We start from the raw sequence: 20,707 nt of genomic DNA on the forward strand, positions 1-20,707 counted from the left end.
TTCCTCCAACCTTGATAGGCCCTGCCTGCCCCCAATCCAACCAAGCCTGCTCCCAAGCTGAATCGGCCCAGCCCCAAACTAATTGGCCCAGTCCACTCTCCTATTTCCTCCCTCTCTCTCTTACCCTGTGTGCCCCTATTATGTTACCTTGTCTGCCCCTTTCCTTTCTATTTTGTGCCTGTATGCCCTTATTTTCCTAAATACTTGGTGTGTCAGTAGCCAGCAACACTTTGTCTAGGGGCCCCGCCAACATGGTCCCAATTGGGCCCCACATGTGATAGGACCAGCCCTGAGTGTTGTAGTATTTCTGGTCAGGTGATCTCTGAGGCAGCACAGATAGAGTCACGAAATGGTAGTTCAAGGCAAGAGATGTAAAAGGGCAATATTTATGTAAATATATATTCCAGTTTGGTAAGATTCTTTAATATGTCATTCAATTTGATATAAACTATCTGTTGCTTAAGTATTCATTTTGGGGGTATAGTTTTCCTTTAAGGAACTCTTCCAACATTCTCTTAATACATTGCTACTCTGAACCGGGCTGCAGTATTTATTTCATTTAAGATAGAGGACAACGCAAGACAATTATACCTTTCCCCATTAGACAGTAACCTAAGGATATCACATGCTATAAGCACGAGACATAATGTCAATATCACATACATGGGAGCTGCTATACTACTTGCCTTGGTTGAAGAGTTCCCTATAGACACATATGAAATCAAAACTCTTTACAACGCCTAGAACTTCTGGCACAATGGCAACATCGGAGAACGCCTTCAGTGTTGAGATATAGAGGGATTAGAATGTTTTATAATCTTATTTATTTATATTATTAAATGTTTAGTTTATTATTATTATAAATTATTATTATTAATTTATTATTTATTACATTTTTATTAAAAAACACATTTTTTATGATTTATAGAAGGGGATTGGGGGTATTAGAATACTTTATTATCAAATATTAGAATATTTTAGGATATACATAGAGAGGATTAGGGTCTGTAGTGGGGTAAGAATTTTTTAAAAATGATATTTTAAGGCTTTGGTTAGGAGGCGAGGTCACCTAATTAGGCAGCAGTAAACTGGGCATGTTGTGAATGTGTAAGTGAAAGGGGTGGGTTGATTCAATTAGTCCCCCAACATATGAGAGAGCTCCCCATTTGAGAAAGCCATTGCCTTTCAACTCCCAATCGAATCAACCCCAAATTATGAATGGCGAGTGAATGGTCAGTAACACGGGTTGAAGCCTTGGTGCGGTTACTGCTCACATGCTGTGGCACGTGCTGATTCAGCCTTTTTGTCTGCGTGGATTTGTGTTTGTGTGTGATTGTATGTGACAAGTCCAGTAGTCATGTTTTTTGGGGACTTTATCAGATACAATGCACGAAGACACCCAAAAAAAGACCATTTCAAGACACCTGATTTAGGTTTTAAATGTTCAGGGGTATGGGGTTTATTTTAGTTAATAGTGCATTTTACTAATGATAATATTGCTTCCTTCACTTGTTACCTATGTTCTCCCTGGAGACTATTAACAAACTAGGTAAGTGACAATGTCAAGCGCCATGGGATAGAGAATAGAAAACGTTTCTAAAATGCACAATATAAAATAAACCTGTTTATCACAATAAAACTTAATTGAGCAAAGTGTCATCCTCTTAAGCCTTTCCATAATTCGGAGCTTTCTAGATAACGGGTTTCTGGATCACGGATCCCATACCTGAATATATATATATATATATATATATATATATATATATATATATATATATATATATATATATATATATATATATATATATATAGTAGTAAATGGACTCGCACTCCTTATTTATCAAGAAGAAGTTTGATGTGCTTTATTCACAAATGCATTTCCAACGTTTCGGTCCTCAATGGGACCTTTTTCAAGGAGATATATATATATATATATATATATATATATATATATATATATATATATTTCAGCAGGATTTGGATTCAGCCGAAACCTTCTGCCCATCTGAACCGAATCCAAATCCTAATTTGAATATGCAATTTAGGGGCGGGGAGGGAAATTGTGTGATTTTTTGTCACAAAACAAGGAAGTAAAAAATGTTTACCCCTAATTTACATATGCAAATTAGGATTCGGATTCAGTTCGGTATTGGCCAAATCTTTCGCAAAGGATTCGGGGGTTCGCCAGAATCCAAAATATTGGATTCGGTGCATCCTTAATCTATATATATATATATATATATATATATATATATCTATCCTGATAACGGGCTCTAGTGGACCGAAATGCGCCGAGGTCTGAGTTTGTTATAATGCAGTAAAGCATTCCTTTCACTATACTATTCCTTTCATTAGCAACCGGCTTGTGCTATGAAGGAGAGGTGAGTGCCGGTATTAAACACACAGATCCAAGTTCATTTGCCTTTTCACAATAAGATGACATAAAAGTCGCCAAAAATGTCTGCAGTTGGCCATTATAACCCTGATGACATGGCATATGTTGATATCTCTGTAAACAGGGAAGATCTTACATCTACAGACACACAGATATATTTAATCTAGCAAAGAGTGCATGGGTAAGATAATGATCAAGGAGAATGGAAACCAGCACAACAAGGCTGTTACAAGTGGGATAAACCCTACATGTTTAGTAACTGCAAGTGATTTAATGTTTCGATAGACAACTTTGACCTAAGATAATCATAAATCTAACAATCATCATTATTACAGTTCTATTGATACCGTCAATATCTTTAGGTTACAGAGTGAGAAAAGACCCTTATGTACAACCTGAATAACATCTTGAAAAAAACCCCCCACAAGGCTGTATATACACATAGCCCTCTATTGGGCAGCAATTATGCAACTAAACACTTCCGGTAATTGCTGATCAGTTCTGTTCTTCAGCTTGGAGGAATTTGAATTGTTTCCTTTTGGTCTCATCCGTCCACAGAACATTCTTCCGACAGCCATGACGTATCCACCTTGTCTTCGGCAAACCGCAGAGGGGCAGCGGTGTTCTTCTCGGGTTGTAGTTCAACGTTTCCATGCATGCGAATGTTGGTCAGTGTTCTCCTGATGGTGGAATCATGAACGCTGACATTGGCCGATTCAAGAGAGGCCTTTAGTTCCTTAGACGTTAGCCCCGGGTCCTTTGAGATTTCCTGGAGTATTAATAGCTTTGCTTTTGGTGTGATCTTTGCCGGGCGGCCGCTCCTGGGAAGGGTGACGATGGTGTTGAATTGCCTCCATTTGTGCACGATATGCCGGACGGTGGATTTATGGAGTTTAAACTCTTTGGAAATAGTTTTATAGCCTTTTCCGGCCTGGTGAGCTTCAATAACAGTTTGTCGGAGGTCCTCGGGAATCTCTTTTGTTCGAGGCATGAGGCACTTCCACAAGGATATGTTTTCTAGATCAGACTTAGATTTTTTTTTCCTTTCCAAAGTTCTACAGGGACAACAGACTCTTATATCCGACTCCTGCTCCTAAAAACCGCTGTCCTGACACCGACCTGCAGAAACACACAGAGCAGTGAATACATGTAACTCTCTATAAAGTCCCACATCAATCCATTATAATTCTTCTGTGCAATTGGTCATCTTTAACTTTCTTGTCATAATTAGGAACAAAAACAAAAAAACGGGGCTGTTACCAGAACCCAAACTGTGCAGGACAGCCAGTCCCTGGAATGTAAAGACAGAATCAGCTACGCTTTCCATAGAGGGTTTTTATGAAGGAAAATACTTTTATTCGCGTTTCAAGCCTCTTTCTGATACAGGATGTCCGCTCGCATACACCAATCAAAACGCACGGGAAACCGGACGCACAGGAAATGACGTATAGACAAGTGGCATGATCCAATCAGCTCTCGGGAAAGGAAAAACACTCACGTTTGCGGCCCTAACCAATCAAAGCGTGGGAAGGGGATAGAAGCAGCCAATCACCCTGCGCTGTACCGAGAGAGTGATTGTTGTGGTCTGAATGCTCCGATTGGCTGGTGTTTTTGTTTTGATCCCAAGAAGCGGCGGGGACGGAGAGCTCGTTTACGACTGTTTCCCGGTGTCGGTTTGTACAGAGCGGCTGCAGACATGTCCCTGCACGGGAAACGGAAGGAGATTTATAAGTACGAGGCGCCATGGACCGTCTATGCGATGAACTGGAGCGTGAGGCCGGACAAGAGGTTCCGCTTGGCGTTGGGGAGTTTTGTGGAGGAATATAACAATAAGGTGAAGAGAAATCTGCGCTCAGTGTCTGGGGATAAACACTCGGGGGGGGGGGACTACATTTCCCAGCATGCCCTGTCATTCTATGGACGTTGCGAGTGGAACATGGATTGATCCTGCTTCTTGGGAACGATCAGACCAGATCTTTGCCATTTGTTAAAGGGGAAGTAAAACCCGCACACAAATTAGTTTTATTTATGCAGCGATTTGTCCCTCCTACAGACTCTGTGTTTGTTTTAGAGCAGGGCCCCCCAAACTGCTGCCCTCCCAAGCAGGGTCCCCCCAAACTGCTGCCCTCCCAAGCAGGGTCCCCTCCAAACTGCTGCCCTCCCAAGCAGGGTCCCCCCAAACTGCTGCCCTCCCAAGCAGGGTCCCCCCCAAACTGCTGCCCTCCCAAGCAGGGTCCTCCGCCCAAACTGCTGCCCTCCCAAGCAGGGTCCCCCCAAACTGCTGCCCTCCCAAGCAGGGTCCCCCCAAACTACTGCCCTCCCCCAAAACTACTGCCCTCCCAAACAGGGTCCCCCCAAACTACTGCCCCCCCAAACTTCTGCCCTCCCAAACAGGGTCCGCCCAAACTACTGCCCCCCCAAACTTCTGCCCTCCCAAACAGGGTCCCCCCCAAACTGCTGCCCTCCCAAGCAGGGTCCCCCCAAACTGCTGCCCTCCCAAGCAGGGTCCCCTCCAAACTGCTGCCCTCCCAAGCAGGGTCCCCCCAAACTGCTGCCCTCCCAAGCAGGGTCCCCCCAAACTGCTGCCCTCCCAAGCAGGGTCCCCCCCAAACTGCTGCCCTCCCAAGCAGGGTCCTCCGCCCAAACTGCTGCCCTCCCAAGCAGGGTCCCCCCCAAACTGCTGCCCTCCCAAGCAGGGTCCCCCAAACTACTGCCCTCCCCCAAAACTACTGCCCTCCCAAACAGGGTCCCCCCAAACTACTGCCCCCCCAAACTTCTGCCCTCCCAAACAGGGTCCGCCCAAACTACTGCCCCCCCAAACAAGGTCCCCCCAAACTTCTGCCCTCCCAAACAGGGTCCCCCCCAAACTGCTGCCCTCCCAAGCAGGGGCCTCAAATCCTCTTGCTGGGGGGGGGAGTTGTAAATGAGGATTTAGAGGTAAATGACTTTTGTTGACAGGAGGCTAAAATGTCTGAAAGCCTCCGCCCCCTGCGCCAACGATTAGATCAGAATTCAGGTCTATGAGCTGCTCCAATGTTCTCTGCTCCTGATCATGTCGCACTCCCAGTGGATTTCTCATCCCTTTATTTGGGCAAATCTCAGGCTTCAGGTGACCCCCATTTATTAGAGGCTGTCGGCAGGTTTTATCAGTTAAAGGGGTGGTTCAGCTTTAAGTTAACGTTTAGTATGTGATAGAATGACTAATTCTGAGCAACTTCTCAATTGGTCTTCATTTTTTTCTTTTTTAGTAATTTGTCTTCTTCTTCTGACTCTTTCCAGCTTTCAAATGGGGGTCACTGACCCCATCTAAACAAAACAAATGTTCTGTAAGGCGACACATTTATTGTTATTGCTACTTATTGCTACTTTTTATTTACAAGTCCCTCTCATATTTATATTCCAATCTCTCATTCAAATCAATGCACGGTTTCTAGGGGAATTTGGATCAAAGTGCAAACTGGAGAGCTGCTGAATAAAAAGCTAAATAACTCAAAACCCACAAATAATAAAAAATGAAAACCAATTGCAAATTGAATCAGAATATCCCTCTCTGCATCATACTAACAGTTAATTTAAAGGTGAACAACCCCTTTAATAAATGCTTGCTGTGTAAATGGAAATGATTGGCAGTGGGAGTGGCTAGTGGCTCAGGTCCTGCCCATTTTGATTTGCTTCGTGCCACTGTCTGTATTTACTAGGGATGCACTAAAACCAGGATTCGGCCTTTTTCAGCAGGATTTGGCCGAAACCAAATCCTAATTTGCATATGAAAATTGGAGACGGGAGGAAAAATGTGACTTTTTGGTTCGGTATTCGGCCGAATCTTTCACAAAGGATTCGGGGATTCCGTCGAGTTCAAAATAGTGGATTACTTGGGATGCACCGAATCCTGGATTTGGTTCAGGTTTTGGCCAGGATTAGGCCTTTTTCAGCAGGATTTGGCCAGCAGAACCGAATCCTAATTTGCATATACAAATTAGGAGTGGGAAGGGGAAACCATTTTTTACTTCCTTGTTTTGTGACAAAAAGTCCCGATTTTCCTCCCCACCTCCAATTTGCATATGTAAATTAGGGGCGGGGAGGGTAATCACGTGACTTTTCATCACAAAACAAGGAAGTGTAACAATTGTTCACCCTTTTCCTTTCCTGCCCCCAATGCAAATTAGGATTCGGTTCGGTATTCGGCCGAATCTTTCACAAAGAGTTTCGGGGATTCGGCCGAATCTCAAATAGTGGATTGGGTGCATCCCCAGTATTTACCAACCTGTCTCGGGATATTTTAGGTGCAGCTGGTAGGACTGGATGAGGAGAGCTCTGAGTTCATCTGCAGGAACACATTCGATCACCCGTATCCCACGACCAAACTTATGTGGATCCCCGACACCAAAGGAGTTTATCCGGATCTGCTAGCGACTAGCGGGGACTACCTGCGCATCTGGAGGGTAAGTAATAGCCGGGACTGATCACAGACCCAAGATACGGCACCCGACAATTAATGAATTGTTAATTAACGAGCAATGAATTCTGGGAGAGACCCCGGCAGCCATGTTTAATTGATTCCGTCTCTAATCACAGGTCGGGGAGACCGAGACCCGTCTAGAGTGTCTGCTGAACAACAACAAGAACTCGGATTTCTGTGCCCCCCTCACCTCTTTTGATTGGAATGAAGTCGATCCCAACCTGCTGGGTGAGGAAAATCCAAGAGCCGCCAAGTAGAGACTGAGTAAAACAGTTGGACGATAGCCAAACAGTTAGTAGAGTCAGCCGGAGTTGCCATGTCTATGGCCAAATATTGACATTCACACGGGACTCGTTTGTCCTGGAACAATAGTTCAGGTATGGGATCCGTTATCCAGAAACCCGTTATCCAGAAAGCTCGGAATTACGGGAAGGCCGTCTCCCATAGACTCCATTATAATCAAATAATCCAAACGTTTTTAAAAGGATTTCTTTGTTCTGTGTAATAATAAAACAGTCGCTTGTACTTGATCCCAACTAAGATATAATTAAAGGAAAAAAAAACAGCCTATTGGGTTTATTTTATGATTTCATAAAGGATTTTCTAGTAGACTTAAGGTATGAAGATCCAAATTATGAAAAAAACTCAGGTCCCAGGCATTCTGGATAACAGGTCCCCATACCTTTATCTTAGTTGGGGTCCAGTACAAGCAACTGTTTTATTATTACACAGAAAAAGGAAATGGTTTTAGAAGTTTTTGATTAAATTAAGTCGATTTGAGACGGCGTTTCCGTAATTCAGAGCATTCTGGATAATAGATCGCATACCTGTAGGGACAAAACAGCACCTTGTACTTGATCCCAACTAAGATATAATTAATCCTTATTGGAAGCAAAACCAGACTATTGGGTTTATTTCATGTTTATATGATTTTCTAGTAGACTTAAGGTATGAAGATCCAAATTAGGGGAAGATCTGTTATCCGAAAACCCCCAGGTCCTGAGTATTCTGGATAACCGGTCCCATACCGGTATATTTTAATACAGTCCAATTCCAACAGACTTTAGTGTCCATGTCAGGGAATATCAAACGATCCCTCCAGCACTCAGGTCTCCAGTGAAGGATTTAGTTGTGGGTTTAGGAGTTTTCATTGGACCAGAGAATAAGAGGATTTCCTTTGATCTTCAGGTACCTCGAGTATTGACACGACCTGCACAATCTGGGGTCTGGAGACGGGACAGGTCCTTGGGAGAGTTAATCTGGTGTCGGGACATGTGAAAACGCAGCTCATTGCCCACGACAAAGAGGTGAGAAGCCCCTCGCTTTATTGGTGGGAAATATGATAGTTAGTGTTTAGGGGATATCCTATAATGTAATGTCTTCTCATTTACTTCCTCATATAAATCTCACTGCTTTTATTCCATTCTTTCCACTGGATGCGTTGCTATGGTGACATCTTAAACGGATACCCTTATGATTTCGTTTTTGTTTCTAAATTACACTGCAAATAATTCCCTCTACAATATAAAATGTCATTCCTGAACCAGCAAGTGTATTTAGTTGTAATATTGGTCATACTTATGGGGTTGTGTTTCTATTACTTCACCATTCCTAGCCCTTTTTATCCCCCACTTGCAATAGTTTCCCTTTAAAGGGATTCTTTAAAGTAATAATTCACTCTACAATATAAAATTGCATCCCTTAATCAACAAGTGTATTTAGTTGTAATATTGGTGTGTAGGTGCATCTCAGGTCATTTTTCCTGGTCATGTGATTTCAGAAAAAGCCAGCACTTTAGGATGGAACTGCTTTCTGGCAGGCTGTTGTTTCTCCTACTCAATGTAACTGAATGTCTCTCAGTGGGACCTGGATTTTACTATTGAGTGTTGTTAGATCTACCAGGCAGCTGTTATCTTGTGTTAGGGAGCTGCTATCTGGTTACCTTCCCATTGTTCTTTTGTTTGGCTGCTGGGGGGGAAAAGGGAGGGGGTGATATCACTCCAACTTGCAGTACAGCAGTAAAGAGTGATTGAAGTTTATCAGAGAACAAGTCACATGCATGGGGGCAGCTGGGAAACTGACAATATGTCAGATTTTAAAATTAAATGTAAAAAAATCGGTTTGCTCTTTTGAAAAAATGATTTCAGTGGAGCAGCACTATTAACCTTTAAAAAAGGTTTTCCCGCGACAGTATCCCTTTAATAGCACCACTAGGGGAGGAGCTAATACGACATCAGAGCAGTAAAAGAAGGAGCATTAGAGGAAACCCAAACGCCTCATATGAACGATTAGATATTTCTCGCTGTGCCTTTAATATGAATATCTCACCCTTCTGCATGTGACAGGTGTATGACATCGCATTCAGCCGTGCCGGAGGGGGTCGAGACATGTTTGCTTCAGTGGGGGCCGACGGCTCCGTGCGAATGTTTGACTTGCGGCACCTGGAGCACAGCACGATCATCTACGAGGACCCCCAGCATCACCCACTACTTCGACTGTGTTGGAACAAGCAGGACCCCAACTATCTGGCCACCATGGCTATGGATGGAATGGAAGTGAGGAGGGGCCACTTATACAGTATATCGTAACGTGTAATGGGGTTGTTCCCCTTTAAATTAACTGTTAGTATGACGTAGAGAGGGATATTCTGAGACAATTTGCAATTGGTTTTCATTTTTTATTATTTGTGGTTTTTGAGTTATTTAGCTTTTTATTCAGCAGTTCTCCAGTTGGCAGTTTCAGTAATCTGGTTGCTAGAATCCTAATGACCCAATAATTTGAATAAGAGACTGGATTATGAATAGGAGAGGCCTGAATAGAAAGATGAGGACTAAAAACAAGAAATAATTATAAATGTGTAGCCTTACAGAGCATTTGTCTTTTTCAAGGGGTCAGTGACCCCATTTGAAAACTGGAAAGAATCAGAAGAAGAAGGACATACTTAAATTTAATTTAAAGGTGAACCACCCCTTTGGCACAGGGAGCTGCTGACATATAGGACATAGAGTCCCTTACTCAGTCTGGTTTGTACCATTGTGATACATTATGGTGGGAGGGGCTGTGTAGTTTGGGCTAAACCAAAAGGGACATTATCTGTACTTGCCAGTGTGTATTGTATTAAACATACATTTTTGTTCTTTTTTCAGGTGGTCATCTTGGATGTACGAGTGCCCTGCACCCCAGTAGCCCGACTCAACAACCACCGGGCTTGTGTCAACGGCATTGCATGGGCCCCACATTCATCCTGCCACATCTGTACTGCAGGTGAGTGTTTGATGGGGATATACTCAAAATTCAACTGGGGGGTTATTTAAAGCATAAGTAAACCTTAAAAATAAGTGAATGTAAAATTGATGAGCACTTTTATCATTTACATTCATCATTTATTTTGTTTAGCCACCATTTATATAAACTATAGTAGTACTTATCTGTTATCTACTGTGTATCCTGTGCTTGAATGGCTGCCCCCATGGCTACACAGCAGCTTGTTTATATAAACTATAGTAGTACTTATCTGTTATCTACTGTGTATCCTGTGCTTGAATGGCTGCCCCCATGGCTACACAGCAGCTTGTTTATATAAACTATAGTAGTACTTATCTGTTATCTACTGTGTATCCTGTGCTTGAATGGCTGCCCCCATGGCTACACAGCAGCTTGTTTATATAAACTATAGTAGTACTTATCTGTTATCTACTGTGTATCCTGTGCTTGAATGGCTGCCCCCATGGCTACACAGCAGCTTGTTTATATAAACTATAGTAGTACTTATCTGTTATCTACTGTGTATCCTGTGCTTGAATGGCTGCCCCATGTCTACACAGCAGCTTGTTTATATAAACTATAGTAGTACTTATCTGTTATCTACTGTGTATCCTGTGCTTGAATGGCTGCCCCCATGGCTACACAGCAGCTTGTTTATATAAACTATAGTAGTACTTATCTGTTATCTACTGTGTATCCTGTGCTTGAATGGCTGCCCCCATGGCTACACAGCAGCTTGTTTATATAAACTATAGTAGTACTTATCTGTTAGCTACTGTGTATCCCGTGCTTGTGGCGGGCTATTTGTGCGAATATTTAATGAAATTATATAAAATTATTTAAAAGAATTTAAGGCTCCTTATAAGTAATAAACAGGAGGAGTCTTAAATAATATATGCCCAACTCTGAATTCGATATCGAGCTTTCCCAATCAATTGGTACAAAGGGTGAAAAATCAGGACAACTATTTAACAAAATAATTAATTTATTTATATATAATGATAACAAATCAAATTATCACTTCTTTTAAAATTCACCAAATACTTCTTAATATAAACACAAGATAAAATTTATCAACAGATATTAATTGATAAGACCAAAATCATTAATATGGCGAGCATCCACAAGACAATATACACTCTTATTAATAATAAGGTATTGGAATCAAAGGAGGAATATGTGACTGATTCTGATTTGCTAAGGAATTCTGTCCTTAAATTTTCCTATTTCCCCATTAAATCGTTAACTTGGATGTCATATATAGATATATATATTAATGAAAAAATAGAATGGACCCAAATTAAACAGATTATTCCCAGTTTGCAATTCTGGGAAAGTCAATGTTTAGGGTATGACTATAATACACATAGGAATAATAAATATCCAAGCATACAACTTAATCGAGAAAAAGTATAACAAAAATGTATATTTACCAGATGTAGAGTTTTCACTGGCCTGTGATGTCACCCTGATCTCACTTTCTGGATCTTTAAAACCCACTGGTTCTTTTCTTTTTAGTTGGAGAATGAGTCTTCTTATAGTTGAGAGTCTCCAAGTAGTTTTAGATTTCTTTCCTTCTCTTTCTTTCAGATGTAGAGTTTTTCTTCTTCAGTCAGCCCTCCTTTTCTTATCCTCTTTAGTTTCTTTTTTTTTCTTTTTCCTTTTTTCTGTATCCCAGTGTCTCCTAATTTATCCCTCCTTTCTGTCTAAAACTCAACCCCTGGGATTAATTAACCAATTGGAATTGAAGGGTAGTCTCCAAAAGTTAAACTATCACCTGATCTAATCTAAATATTTTGTAAAATGTCAATCATTTACCCCTGGGCGTGATGTCCTACACTACCTGTAGATGGCACTATTGCCTCAAACATCGTGACCTAAAAATATCTAAAAAATACATAATAGCCTTTGACCTTTCTTAATTTGATGTTACACATTATTGTTGACATTGTCTGAGACTGAAACAATACTTTATGATTCCTTAATACCTTCAGTACACATACAATATACTTGTGAACACACTAGCCATTCAAAGTTGGTCTGGTCTTTAATTAATTATTACCCTCTCATACAGGTGTGCTCTATACTGTGGATAGTTTGTAAAATCCTTCAAGGTGTTCTCATCTTATTCACACAGACACCAAGGATTATACAACCTTTAAGCACAAAGGTTATACACCTGTGTTAGGAGTCTGATAAAACATCCTTTTCAGAGCAGAAGTTTCTTACCAACTAAACATTAATTTATATAAAACAAAATATAACATTCATTTCTCACCACTATATGATTAATCAAATGTGCATAATATCAATCATGAATATGTATTCTATTGAGTAAAATAATCATACGTTATCATTAATAAACCTGAATATTCTTATAGTTAATAATCATCTTATTTGAAAATCCGACACTTGAATGGCTGCCCCCATGGCTACACAGCAGCTTATTTATATAAACTATAGTAGTACTTATCTGTTATCTACTGTGTATCCTGTGCTTGAATGGCTGCCCCCATGGCTACACAGCAGCTTGTTTATATAAACTATAGTAGTACTTATCTGTTATCTACTGTATATCCTGTGCTTGAATGGCTGCCCCCATGGCTACACAGCAGCTTGTTTATATAAACTATAGTAGTACTTATCTGTTATCTACTGTGTATCCTGTGCTTGAATGGCTGCCCCCATGGCTACACAGCAGCTTGTTTATATAAACTATAGTAGTACTTATCTGTTATCTACTGTGTATCCTGTGCTTGAATGGCTGCCCCCATGGCTACACAGCAGCTTGTTTATATAAACTATAGTAGTACTTATGTTATCTACTGTGTATCCTGTGCTTGAATGGCTGCCCCCATGGCTACACAGCAGCTTGTTTATATAAACTATAGTAGTACTTATCTGTTATCTACTGTGTATCCTGTGCTTGAATGGCTGCCCCCATGGCTACACAGCAGCTTATTTATTTAAACTATAGTAGTACTTATGTTATCTACTGTGTATCCTGTGCTTGAATGGCTGCCCCCATGGCTACACAGCAGCTTATTTATATAAACTATAGTAGTACTTATCTGTTATCTACTGTGTATCCTGTGCTTGAATGGCTGCCCCCATGGCTACACAGCAGCTTGTTTATATAAACTATAGTAGTACTTATCTGTTATCTACTGTGTATCCTGTGCTTGAATGGCTGCCCCCATGGCTACACAGCAGCTTGTTTATATAAACTATAGTAGTGTTTCTGAAGCAAACACATCAGTTTTACCAGTGCAGCACAACCGTACATAATATTTTCATTACTTTAAAACATTAATTTAAGTGTGTTACTGTTCCTTTAAGAACATTAGGGATAAATGAGGTATAGCCATGAACTGACCAGTGTCCTGTTACTTATGTGATATCCAATCAGGTTCCAGTTTCATCCTGACTAACAGAAATATTCCCTGTTCTCTTTGCAGCGGACGATCATCAGGCCCTAATCTGGGACATTCAGCAGATGCCAAGAGCCATCGAGGACCCCATATTGGCCTACACAGCCGAGGGTGAAATCAACAACGTGCAGTGGGCTAGTACCCAGCCTGACTGGATTGCCATTTGTTATAACAACTGCCTGGAGATCCTGCGAGTTTGACTTTATTTATTGCTTCTAGCCCACTCCTCCTCCTCCTGCCCCTTTACTACAGGATCTTCCGCACCTCGAGCCCCTCACTTTTTATACATCCGGACTCATTGGCTCTCCTTCCTCTCATTGGTCTAAGCCAGAAGATCCTTGTTATATTCCAGGAGCTCATTGGCTCTCCTCTCTCATTGATCTAAGCCAGAAGATCCTCATTATATTCCAGGATCTCATTGGCTCTCCTTCCTCTCATTGGTCTACGCCAGAAGATCCTCATTATATTCCAGGATCTCATTGGCTCTCCTTCCTCTCATTGGTCTACGCCAGAAGATCCTCATTATACTCCAGAATCTCATTGGCTCTCCTTCCTCTCATTGGTCTACGCCAGAAGATCCTCATTATACTCCAGAATCTCATTGGCTCTCCTTCCTCTCATTGGTCTACGCCAGAAGATCCTCATTATACTCCAGGATCTCATTGGCTCTCCTTCCTCTCATTGGTCTACGCCAGAAGATCCTCATTATACTCCAGGAGCTCATTGGCTCTCCTTCCTCTCATTGGTCTACACCAGAAGATCCTCATTATACTCCAGGAGCTCATTGGCTCTCACTACTAAACGTTATTGTCCAGATTAACTGAGTCCGTCTGTCTGTTTTTACAGTATATGATGCAACTCTTTTACATGAAGGAATTAGTGCTGCTTAGTAAATCAGCCCCTGCTTTCTAACCGACATTATAAAAAATAAAAAAAAGTGGGCGGTTCCCTTCTCTGGTCACTTAGCTGTACTTTGCCCAGAGTTTATTTCAGTTGTTTGAGGGGATTGTGGGTGGGATGGTGACTATTGTCCTGTAATATGACGTGTTTATTATAGGGATGCATTGAATCACCGAATCCTTCAAATCATATGAATTTCCTTCACAAAACAAAGAAGTAAAAAACTTTCGTGCGCGCCTCTATTTTCCTCCCCCTCACTGATTTGCATATGCAAATTAGGGTTCCGTATACGGCCGAATCTTTCACAAAGGATTCAGGGGGTACCTGCCAAATCCAAAAAAGTGGATCCCTAGTTTATTATCCACATATATGTGTGTATTTGTAGTGCTGACATGCTGTTTCTTTATATTGTCTGATATTAAAGGACAATCAGGTTCCCTACAGTGATTGGCAGAGCAATGATTTCACATATTGCCTTTTTCGATATGGACTCTGTACTCCTGGTTGGGCTTGGGAGGCTGTTTCTTGCTTGTATTTTGGATAAAACACATCCCTAATGAATGAGGGACCCTATGAAAACCTGGTGGAGAGATTAAAGGGATACTGTCATGGGAAAACAAAAAATGTATTTATTTATTTTTTTTCAAAACACATCAGTTAATAGTGCTGCTCCAGCCGAATTCTGCACTGAAATCCGTTTCTCAAAGGAGCGAACAGATTTTTTTTATATTTAATTTTGAAATCTGACATGGGGCTAAACATATTGTCAGTTTCCCAGCTGCCCCCAGTCATGTGACTTGTGCTCTGATAAACTTCAGTCACTCTTTACTGCTGTACTGCAAGTTGGAGTGATATCACCCCCTTCCCATACCCCCCCCAGCAGCCTAACAACAGAAAAATGGGAAGGTAACCAGATAGCAGCTCCCTAACACAAGATAACAGCTCCCTGGTAGATCTAAGAACAGCACTCAATAGTAAAATCCAGGTCCCACTGAGACACATTCAGTTACATTGAGTAGGAAAAACAACAGCCTGCCAGAAAGCAGTTCCATCCTAAAGTGCTGGCTCTTTCTGAAATCACATGACCAGGCAAAATGAGCTGAGATGCACCTACACACCAATATTACAACTAATACACTTGCTGGTTCAGGAATGACATTTTATATTGTAGAGGGAATTATTACTTTAAAGAATCTCTTTAAAGGGAAACTATTGCAAGTGGGGGATAAAAAGGGGTAGGAATGATGAAGTAATAGAAACACAACCCCATATGTAATAAAAAGGCGCTAAGTTTGCACAGGAGCAGTAACCCCCTATCAACCAATAAGATATTTGCTTCTAAACAGGTAGAAATGCAATAAGAGGTGCAAATCCTCCGGAGACTCCCCATGTGAGTCTCCAAAATTAGTATAGACATTGCACACTCTAAATCAGAATAGAAAATATTTATTACATACTCATTACTATTTTTTTTATGTAATAAATACTTTCTATTTTGATTTAGAGTGTGAAATCCCTCTTTTGAATTTTTGCTTTGAAACGGGTGACCAGTAAATGCTTCATCCTGATTGGTTTCTACGGGTTACTGCCCCGGGCAAACAGTGCCTTTTATTAGGGATCCCTCCATCTCTATTCCTACTGCAGATTCCCTGATAACTAATGCAGCATTTCTGCAACTACAACTTCCAGTACAAATTGTATCTCAATAAAGACTTGGTGGGAAGCGCATGAGATGGGAACATTGGCCTCGAGAGGAACAGAAATCTAAGCCTTCTCATTGGCTGAAAGAGCTTTGGTGTCAATCAACTTACCATTCCCACTCCTTCCTTTCTACAATTGGTTAGTTGATTGACAAGCTGGATGGGAAGGAACCTGAAAAGAGTAAATGGTACAGGTACAACCCTGAACCTTCTCTTGCCCGAGAACTGGAAAGCTAGCTCTATCTGATCAGTAATGAAAATGACTAATTGCAATTGGTCCTTTTTTCTTCTTCTTTACATTCAAAGCGCCAATGCTGAATGCAGTTAAAATAGGGCTTAAAGGGCATGTAAAGGCAAAAAAATAAAATCCAATTTTTACATTCTTTAATGAAAAAGAAACCTATCTCTGATATACTTTAATTAAAAAATGTGTACTGTTTTTATAAGAAACCTGACTGTATGCAGTGAAATTCTCCCTTCATTTACTGCTGTGGATAGGAATTGTCAGACGGTCCCTAACTGCTCTGCAGGGAAACAATCATACTTATGTACAGCAGGGGGAGCCCCCGCCTTACTTCCCAGCCATGCAGAACTCAAGCAGCTTTGTTTGTTTCCCTGTAGAGCAGTCGGTGACTGTGTAGAGATTTGTATTGGATTTTATTTTTGTCTTTACATCCCCTTTACTGTTTGTCCCTGCAGCTGGAGTTGGAAAGATCATGGAGCCAGATTTAAACAGATAAACTGGGATTCTATTTGGAGGATTATTTTGCTGCAGCCACTGGTTCTGCAGAGTTGGAGAAAGTTTGTATTAAACAATACAAAAACTATAAAACCCACATTAGATTACATGACAACACAGGACCCAGTGCAGTCTGTATATTCTGATTATTAATCAGTCTTGTTGTATCGGCTTCTGGCAGTTATTATTTGACTTGTGCTGTTTTGATCATTTATGACGATCCCTAAGCAGCCCAGACCACACTGAGCATGTGCACAGTCTTGGTCTTGCAAAGATGTATAACAAAGTTACAAGATGGTGACCCCCTGTGGCCAACTTTGAAAACATAAATCATTTATTAGATTAGGCTTGTGGTGTAGTAAGTTAATGTTTATGATTAGTATACAAAATACACCATTTCTAGCCTTATTCTGTTTTACACTTTACTTCCCCTTTAACCAGAATCAAGGTGAAGGCTCCTTAAGTGCTACATGATTCAAAGGGATGTAAAAAAACATCCAAAGCCATTTTAATTTGCTTTCGAGAGGGGATTATGAAATATAAGGCACTAAATTTGCCCAGGGCAGTAACCCATAGCAACCAATTCGCAGGTAGAATTTGCTGGTCACCTGTTTAAATGCAAACATCTTATTGGTTGCTATGGGTTACTGCTCTTCGGCAAACTTAGTGCTTTTTATTACATATGGGGCAATCAGACCCTGGATCAACTGTACTGAGCTAATGTCAGTAACAGTGATGGGCGAATTTGTCCCGTTACGGGCGAAAAATGAAAGTCAATGGGTGTCTGTTTAATTGTCGCCAGCGTCGGAAATGTCGCCGGCGTCCGAAAAAATTTGACGCAGGCAAATTTTTGTGGCAAATCCGCGAAATGCGGAAATTCGCATTGAATTCGCGCCTGCCGAATAAATTCGCCCATCGCTAGTCGGTAACGCTGTATTTTCTCACTTTTCTCCAACCCTTTCTTGTAGCTGTCTAATGTATCCGCCATTACAACTGAGAATTCCTCAACCGTGCAGCTCTCGTAACAAACCCCTTCCCGAATATTAAAGATGAACCTTCTTTCTTCTAATCTCAATGGATCCCTCGCGTCTGCTGGAAGGATCAGCTGGTGAGTAAATCATTAGAGTGTTTATTGTAGGACCCCTTGTATCTTTATAATTATTTATCATGTAACTATGAACAACCCCAACTTGGCCATTCCTGAGTCGTTCTATTCCCTTTATTAGCTTAGTTGCTCTTCTCTGTATTTTCTCCACGTCAATAATGTCCCTTTAGGAACCTAAAACCCAAACCTACTGCTTTAATGTGATTTTCTGCTGATATTTGCTGTCCTAAGAATATGGAGTACAGTAAATCTACCCCCATGATAACATATAATTGAATATAGTCCCGCCCACTAGGAGCCCTAAACAGATTATTGGTTAGGAGCTCAGAGGGACAGTTAAAAGCACCAATGGTAGAAAACAAGTGATTGAGCTCAATACAGAGAGTGTAAAATATAAATAGGGACAGACTGATTGCTCCCCAGGTCGGACAAGGTTCTGGTTAGAAGTGGGGGGCTAGAGAGGATTAGGGGGTATAGAGGGATTAGAATAGCTAATTATCTTATTATTTTTTATTTTCTTAGCCTTTATAGAAGGAAATGGAGAAGGATAACAGTCTGAAGGGAGAATAAAGGAGGATTAGGGGGTATTTCACTGATTCTAAGTTTCTCTCTATTGCATTTACATATAAAACCACAAGAGGGCGCCCTTACACAGCGATACTAAATCATTATCTAAATCATTTCATTTTTTTCTCCGTTTTATGAACAGCTCGTGTGATTTATTCCCTCTTTCACTTGCTGGAGCATCGGCAGCGACAATGTAATTGTTCCAAGGGCAAAGTGTGAGTGTGTGAATAATGAGATGTGTATTGTCCTCTCCTCTCTGGAAATGCATTCAGGCTCTTTATTGCTACACAATCCCACACAACTAACATTAATGATGTGTCGGCCCAGGAATTATTCTTCTTTGTGTCAGGACATAAAAGTCTTCTTCATCCACTTGCCGTAAATATGAATCTTACAAATATGCAGTGTATTTCATTTGTACACAATACTAATTATAACATTGGTTTTACATGATTTTCTGATAGCTAGAATCTCAGATGCCATAAAGCAGGACAGGACTGCTGCTTACAATGGGGATCAGATAGGATCTGTGCAGCCACTGGGACAGAATGTTCTGTCATACAGATAGCTAGAATCTCAGCTGCCATAAAGCAGGACAGGACTGCTGCTTACAATGGGGATCAGATAGGATCTGTGCAGCCACTGGGACAGAATGTTCTGTCATACAGATAGCTAGAATCTCAGCTGCCATAAAGCAGGACAGGACTGCTGCTTACAATGGGGATCAGATAGGATCTGTGCAGCCACTGGGACAGAATGTTCTGTTATACAGATAGCTAGAATCTCAGCGGCCATAAAGCAGGACAGGACTGCTGCTTACAATGGGGATCAGATAGGATCTGTGCAGCCACTGGGACAGAATGTTCTGTTATACAGATAGCTAGAATCTCAGCTGCCATAAAGCAGGACAGGACTGCTGCTTACAATGGGGATCAGATAGGATCTGTGCAGCCACTGGGACAGAATGTTCTGTTATACAGATACACACTGGAGTAAGTGGCAGAGCAGAGGTTACTCCTATAGGAAGGAAAGTGTAAGGGGAGCAACTATCTCTGTTCCCACTGAGTGTTCTGCACTGGAGATGCCGATAAAATGAGACTTTGCCTGAAAAGGAAAGAAGAGCAAATAACACTGGGCCCAACAGCAGTTTCCTGGGATTGATTGACTCTGACTGGTGGAGGTTTGATAGTTAAGAAGAGAAGATCTCGCTGTGTATTATGTAGATATACTGGGCAAGTTTTTGCTCTCTCCCCATTAAAAAAAGATTGATGGGGTAGAAGAGAGCCCTGTGCTGTGCAATAACTACTTGTCTGTGTGATGTATATTCAGCCGGCAAAGCTTTCCATTAAACTGCAGTATTACGCCATGTGCTATTATAGTCTGATGCCTCCAGCCTGATAAAGTGTCAGCAGGAGAGACAAGGTGACAGCGGAGCTTGAGCAAAACCAACAGGAGCTGTAAGAAAATATTCATTGCCTGGAGTATATGAGGGAGACATGCACTTCATTCTAGAGAAGCACTAGGGCCACAATGTGACTTTATACAGGGGGGATCTGTAGTGAAATCATGGGGTAGTTTAAAGGAAAACTATACCCCCAAACAATGTAGGTCTCTATAAAAAGATATTGCATAAAACAGCTCATATGTAAAACCCTGCTTCATGTAAATAAACCATTATCATAATAATATACTTTTTAGTAGTAAGTCCCATTGGGTAATCCTAAATAGAAAACTGCCATTTTAAAAAAGAAGGGCCGCCACCTGGAATCGTAGAATTCACGGTGCACACAAACATACCAACAAACTATACACATTAGGTCACATGAGCCAATTAACAGACAGTTGTGTCTTTTGCTTCCACACTTCTTCCTGTTACAGTTAGAGCTGCAGTATTTCTGGTCAGGTGATCTCTTCCTGTTACAGTTAGAGCTGCAGTATTTCTGGTCAGGTGATCTCTTCCTGTTACAGTTAGAGCTGCAGTATTTCTGGTCAGGTGATCTCTTCCTGTTACAGTTAGAGCTGCAGTATTTCTGGTCAGGTGATCTCTTCCTGTTACAGTTAGAGCTGCAGTATTTCTGGTCAGGTGATCTCTTCCTGTTACAATTAGAGCTGCAGTATTTCTGGTCAAGTGATCTCTTCCTGTTACA

The 20,707-nt window shown here is 41.2% G+C and overlaps 2 protein-coding genes across 5 annotated transcripts; one reads left to right on the plus strand and one right to left on the minus strand.

Annotated features, from left to right (window-relative positions):
• Nucleotides 1-2,617: 2,617 nt before the first annotated feature.
• Nucleotides 2,618-4,030, minus strand: LOC108700862. 3 transcript variants are annotated; one of them, XM_041575868.1, is made up of 2 exons: nucleotides 3,894-4,030; nucleotides 2,618-3,514 (listed from the first exon to the last, which is right to left on the minus strand). In XM_041575868.1, the coding sequence occupies exon 2, from the start codon at nucleotides 3,384-3,386 to the stop codon at nucleotides 2,940-2,942; it is 447 nt and encodes a 148-aa protein (XP_041431802.1). In that variant the 5' UTR covers nucleotides 3,387-3,514; nucleotides 3,894-4,030; the 3' UTR covers nucleotides 2,618-2,939. The 3 variants fall into 3 exon arrangements, with proteins under 3 accessions (XP_041431802.1, XP_018090370.1, XP_018090369.1); XM_018234881.2 differs by lacking the exon at nucleotides 3,894-4,030 and adding an exon at nucleotides 3,748-3,842; XM_018234880.2 differs by lacking the exon at nucleotides 3,894-4,030 and adding an exon at nucleotides 3,656-3,810.
• On the plus strand, nucleotides 4,022-14,890 carry MGC82392 (protein). 2 transcript variants are annotated; one of them, NM_001093321.1, is given in 8 exon segments: nucleotides 4,022-4,229; nucleotides 6,679-6,837; nucleotides 6,971-7,082; nucleotides 8,043-8,161; nucleotides 9,200-9,409; nucleotides 10,001-10,118; nucleotides 13,577-13,919; nucleotides 14,042-14,477. In NM_001093321.1, coding segments are annotated over 7 exon segments (1,029 nt in total). In that variant the 5' UTR covers nucleotides 4,022-4,091; the 3' UTR covers nucleotides 13,750-13,919; nucleotides 14,042-14,477.
• Nucleotides 14,891-20,707: the final 5,817 nt, after the last annotated feature.

This window comes from Xenopus laevis, chromosome 9_10L (genome assembly GCF_017654675.1).
Source record: "Xenopus laevis strain J_2021 chromosome 9_10L, Xenopus_laevis_v10.1, whole genome shotgun sequence".
In the NCBI taxonomy this organism is placed as follows: domain Eukaryota; kingdom Metazoa; phylum Chordata; class Amphibia; order Anura; family Pipidae; genus Xenopus; species Xenopus laevis.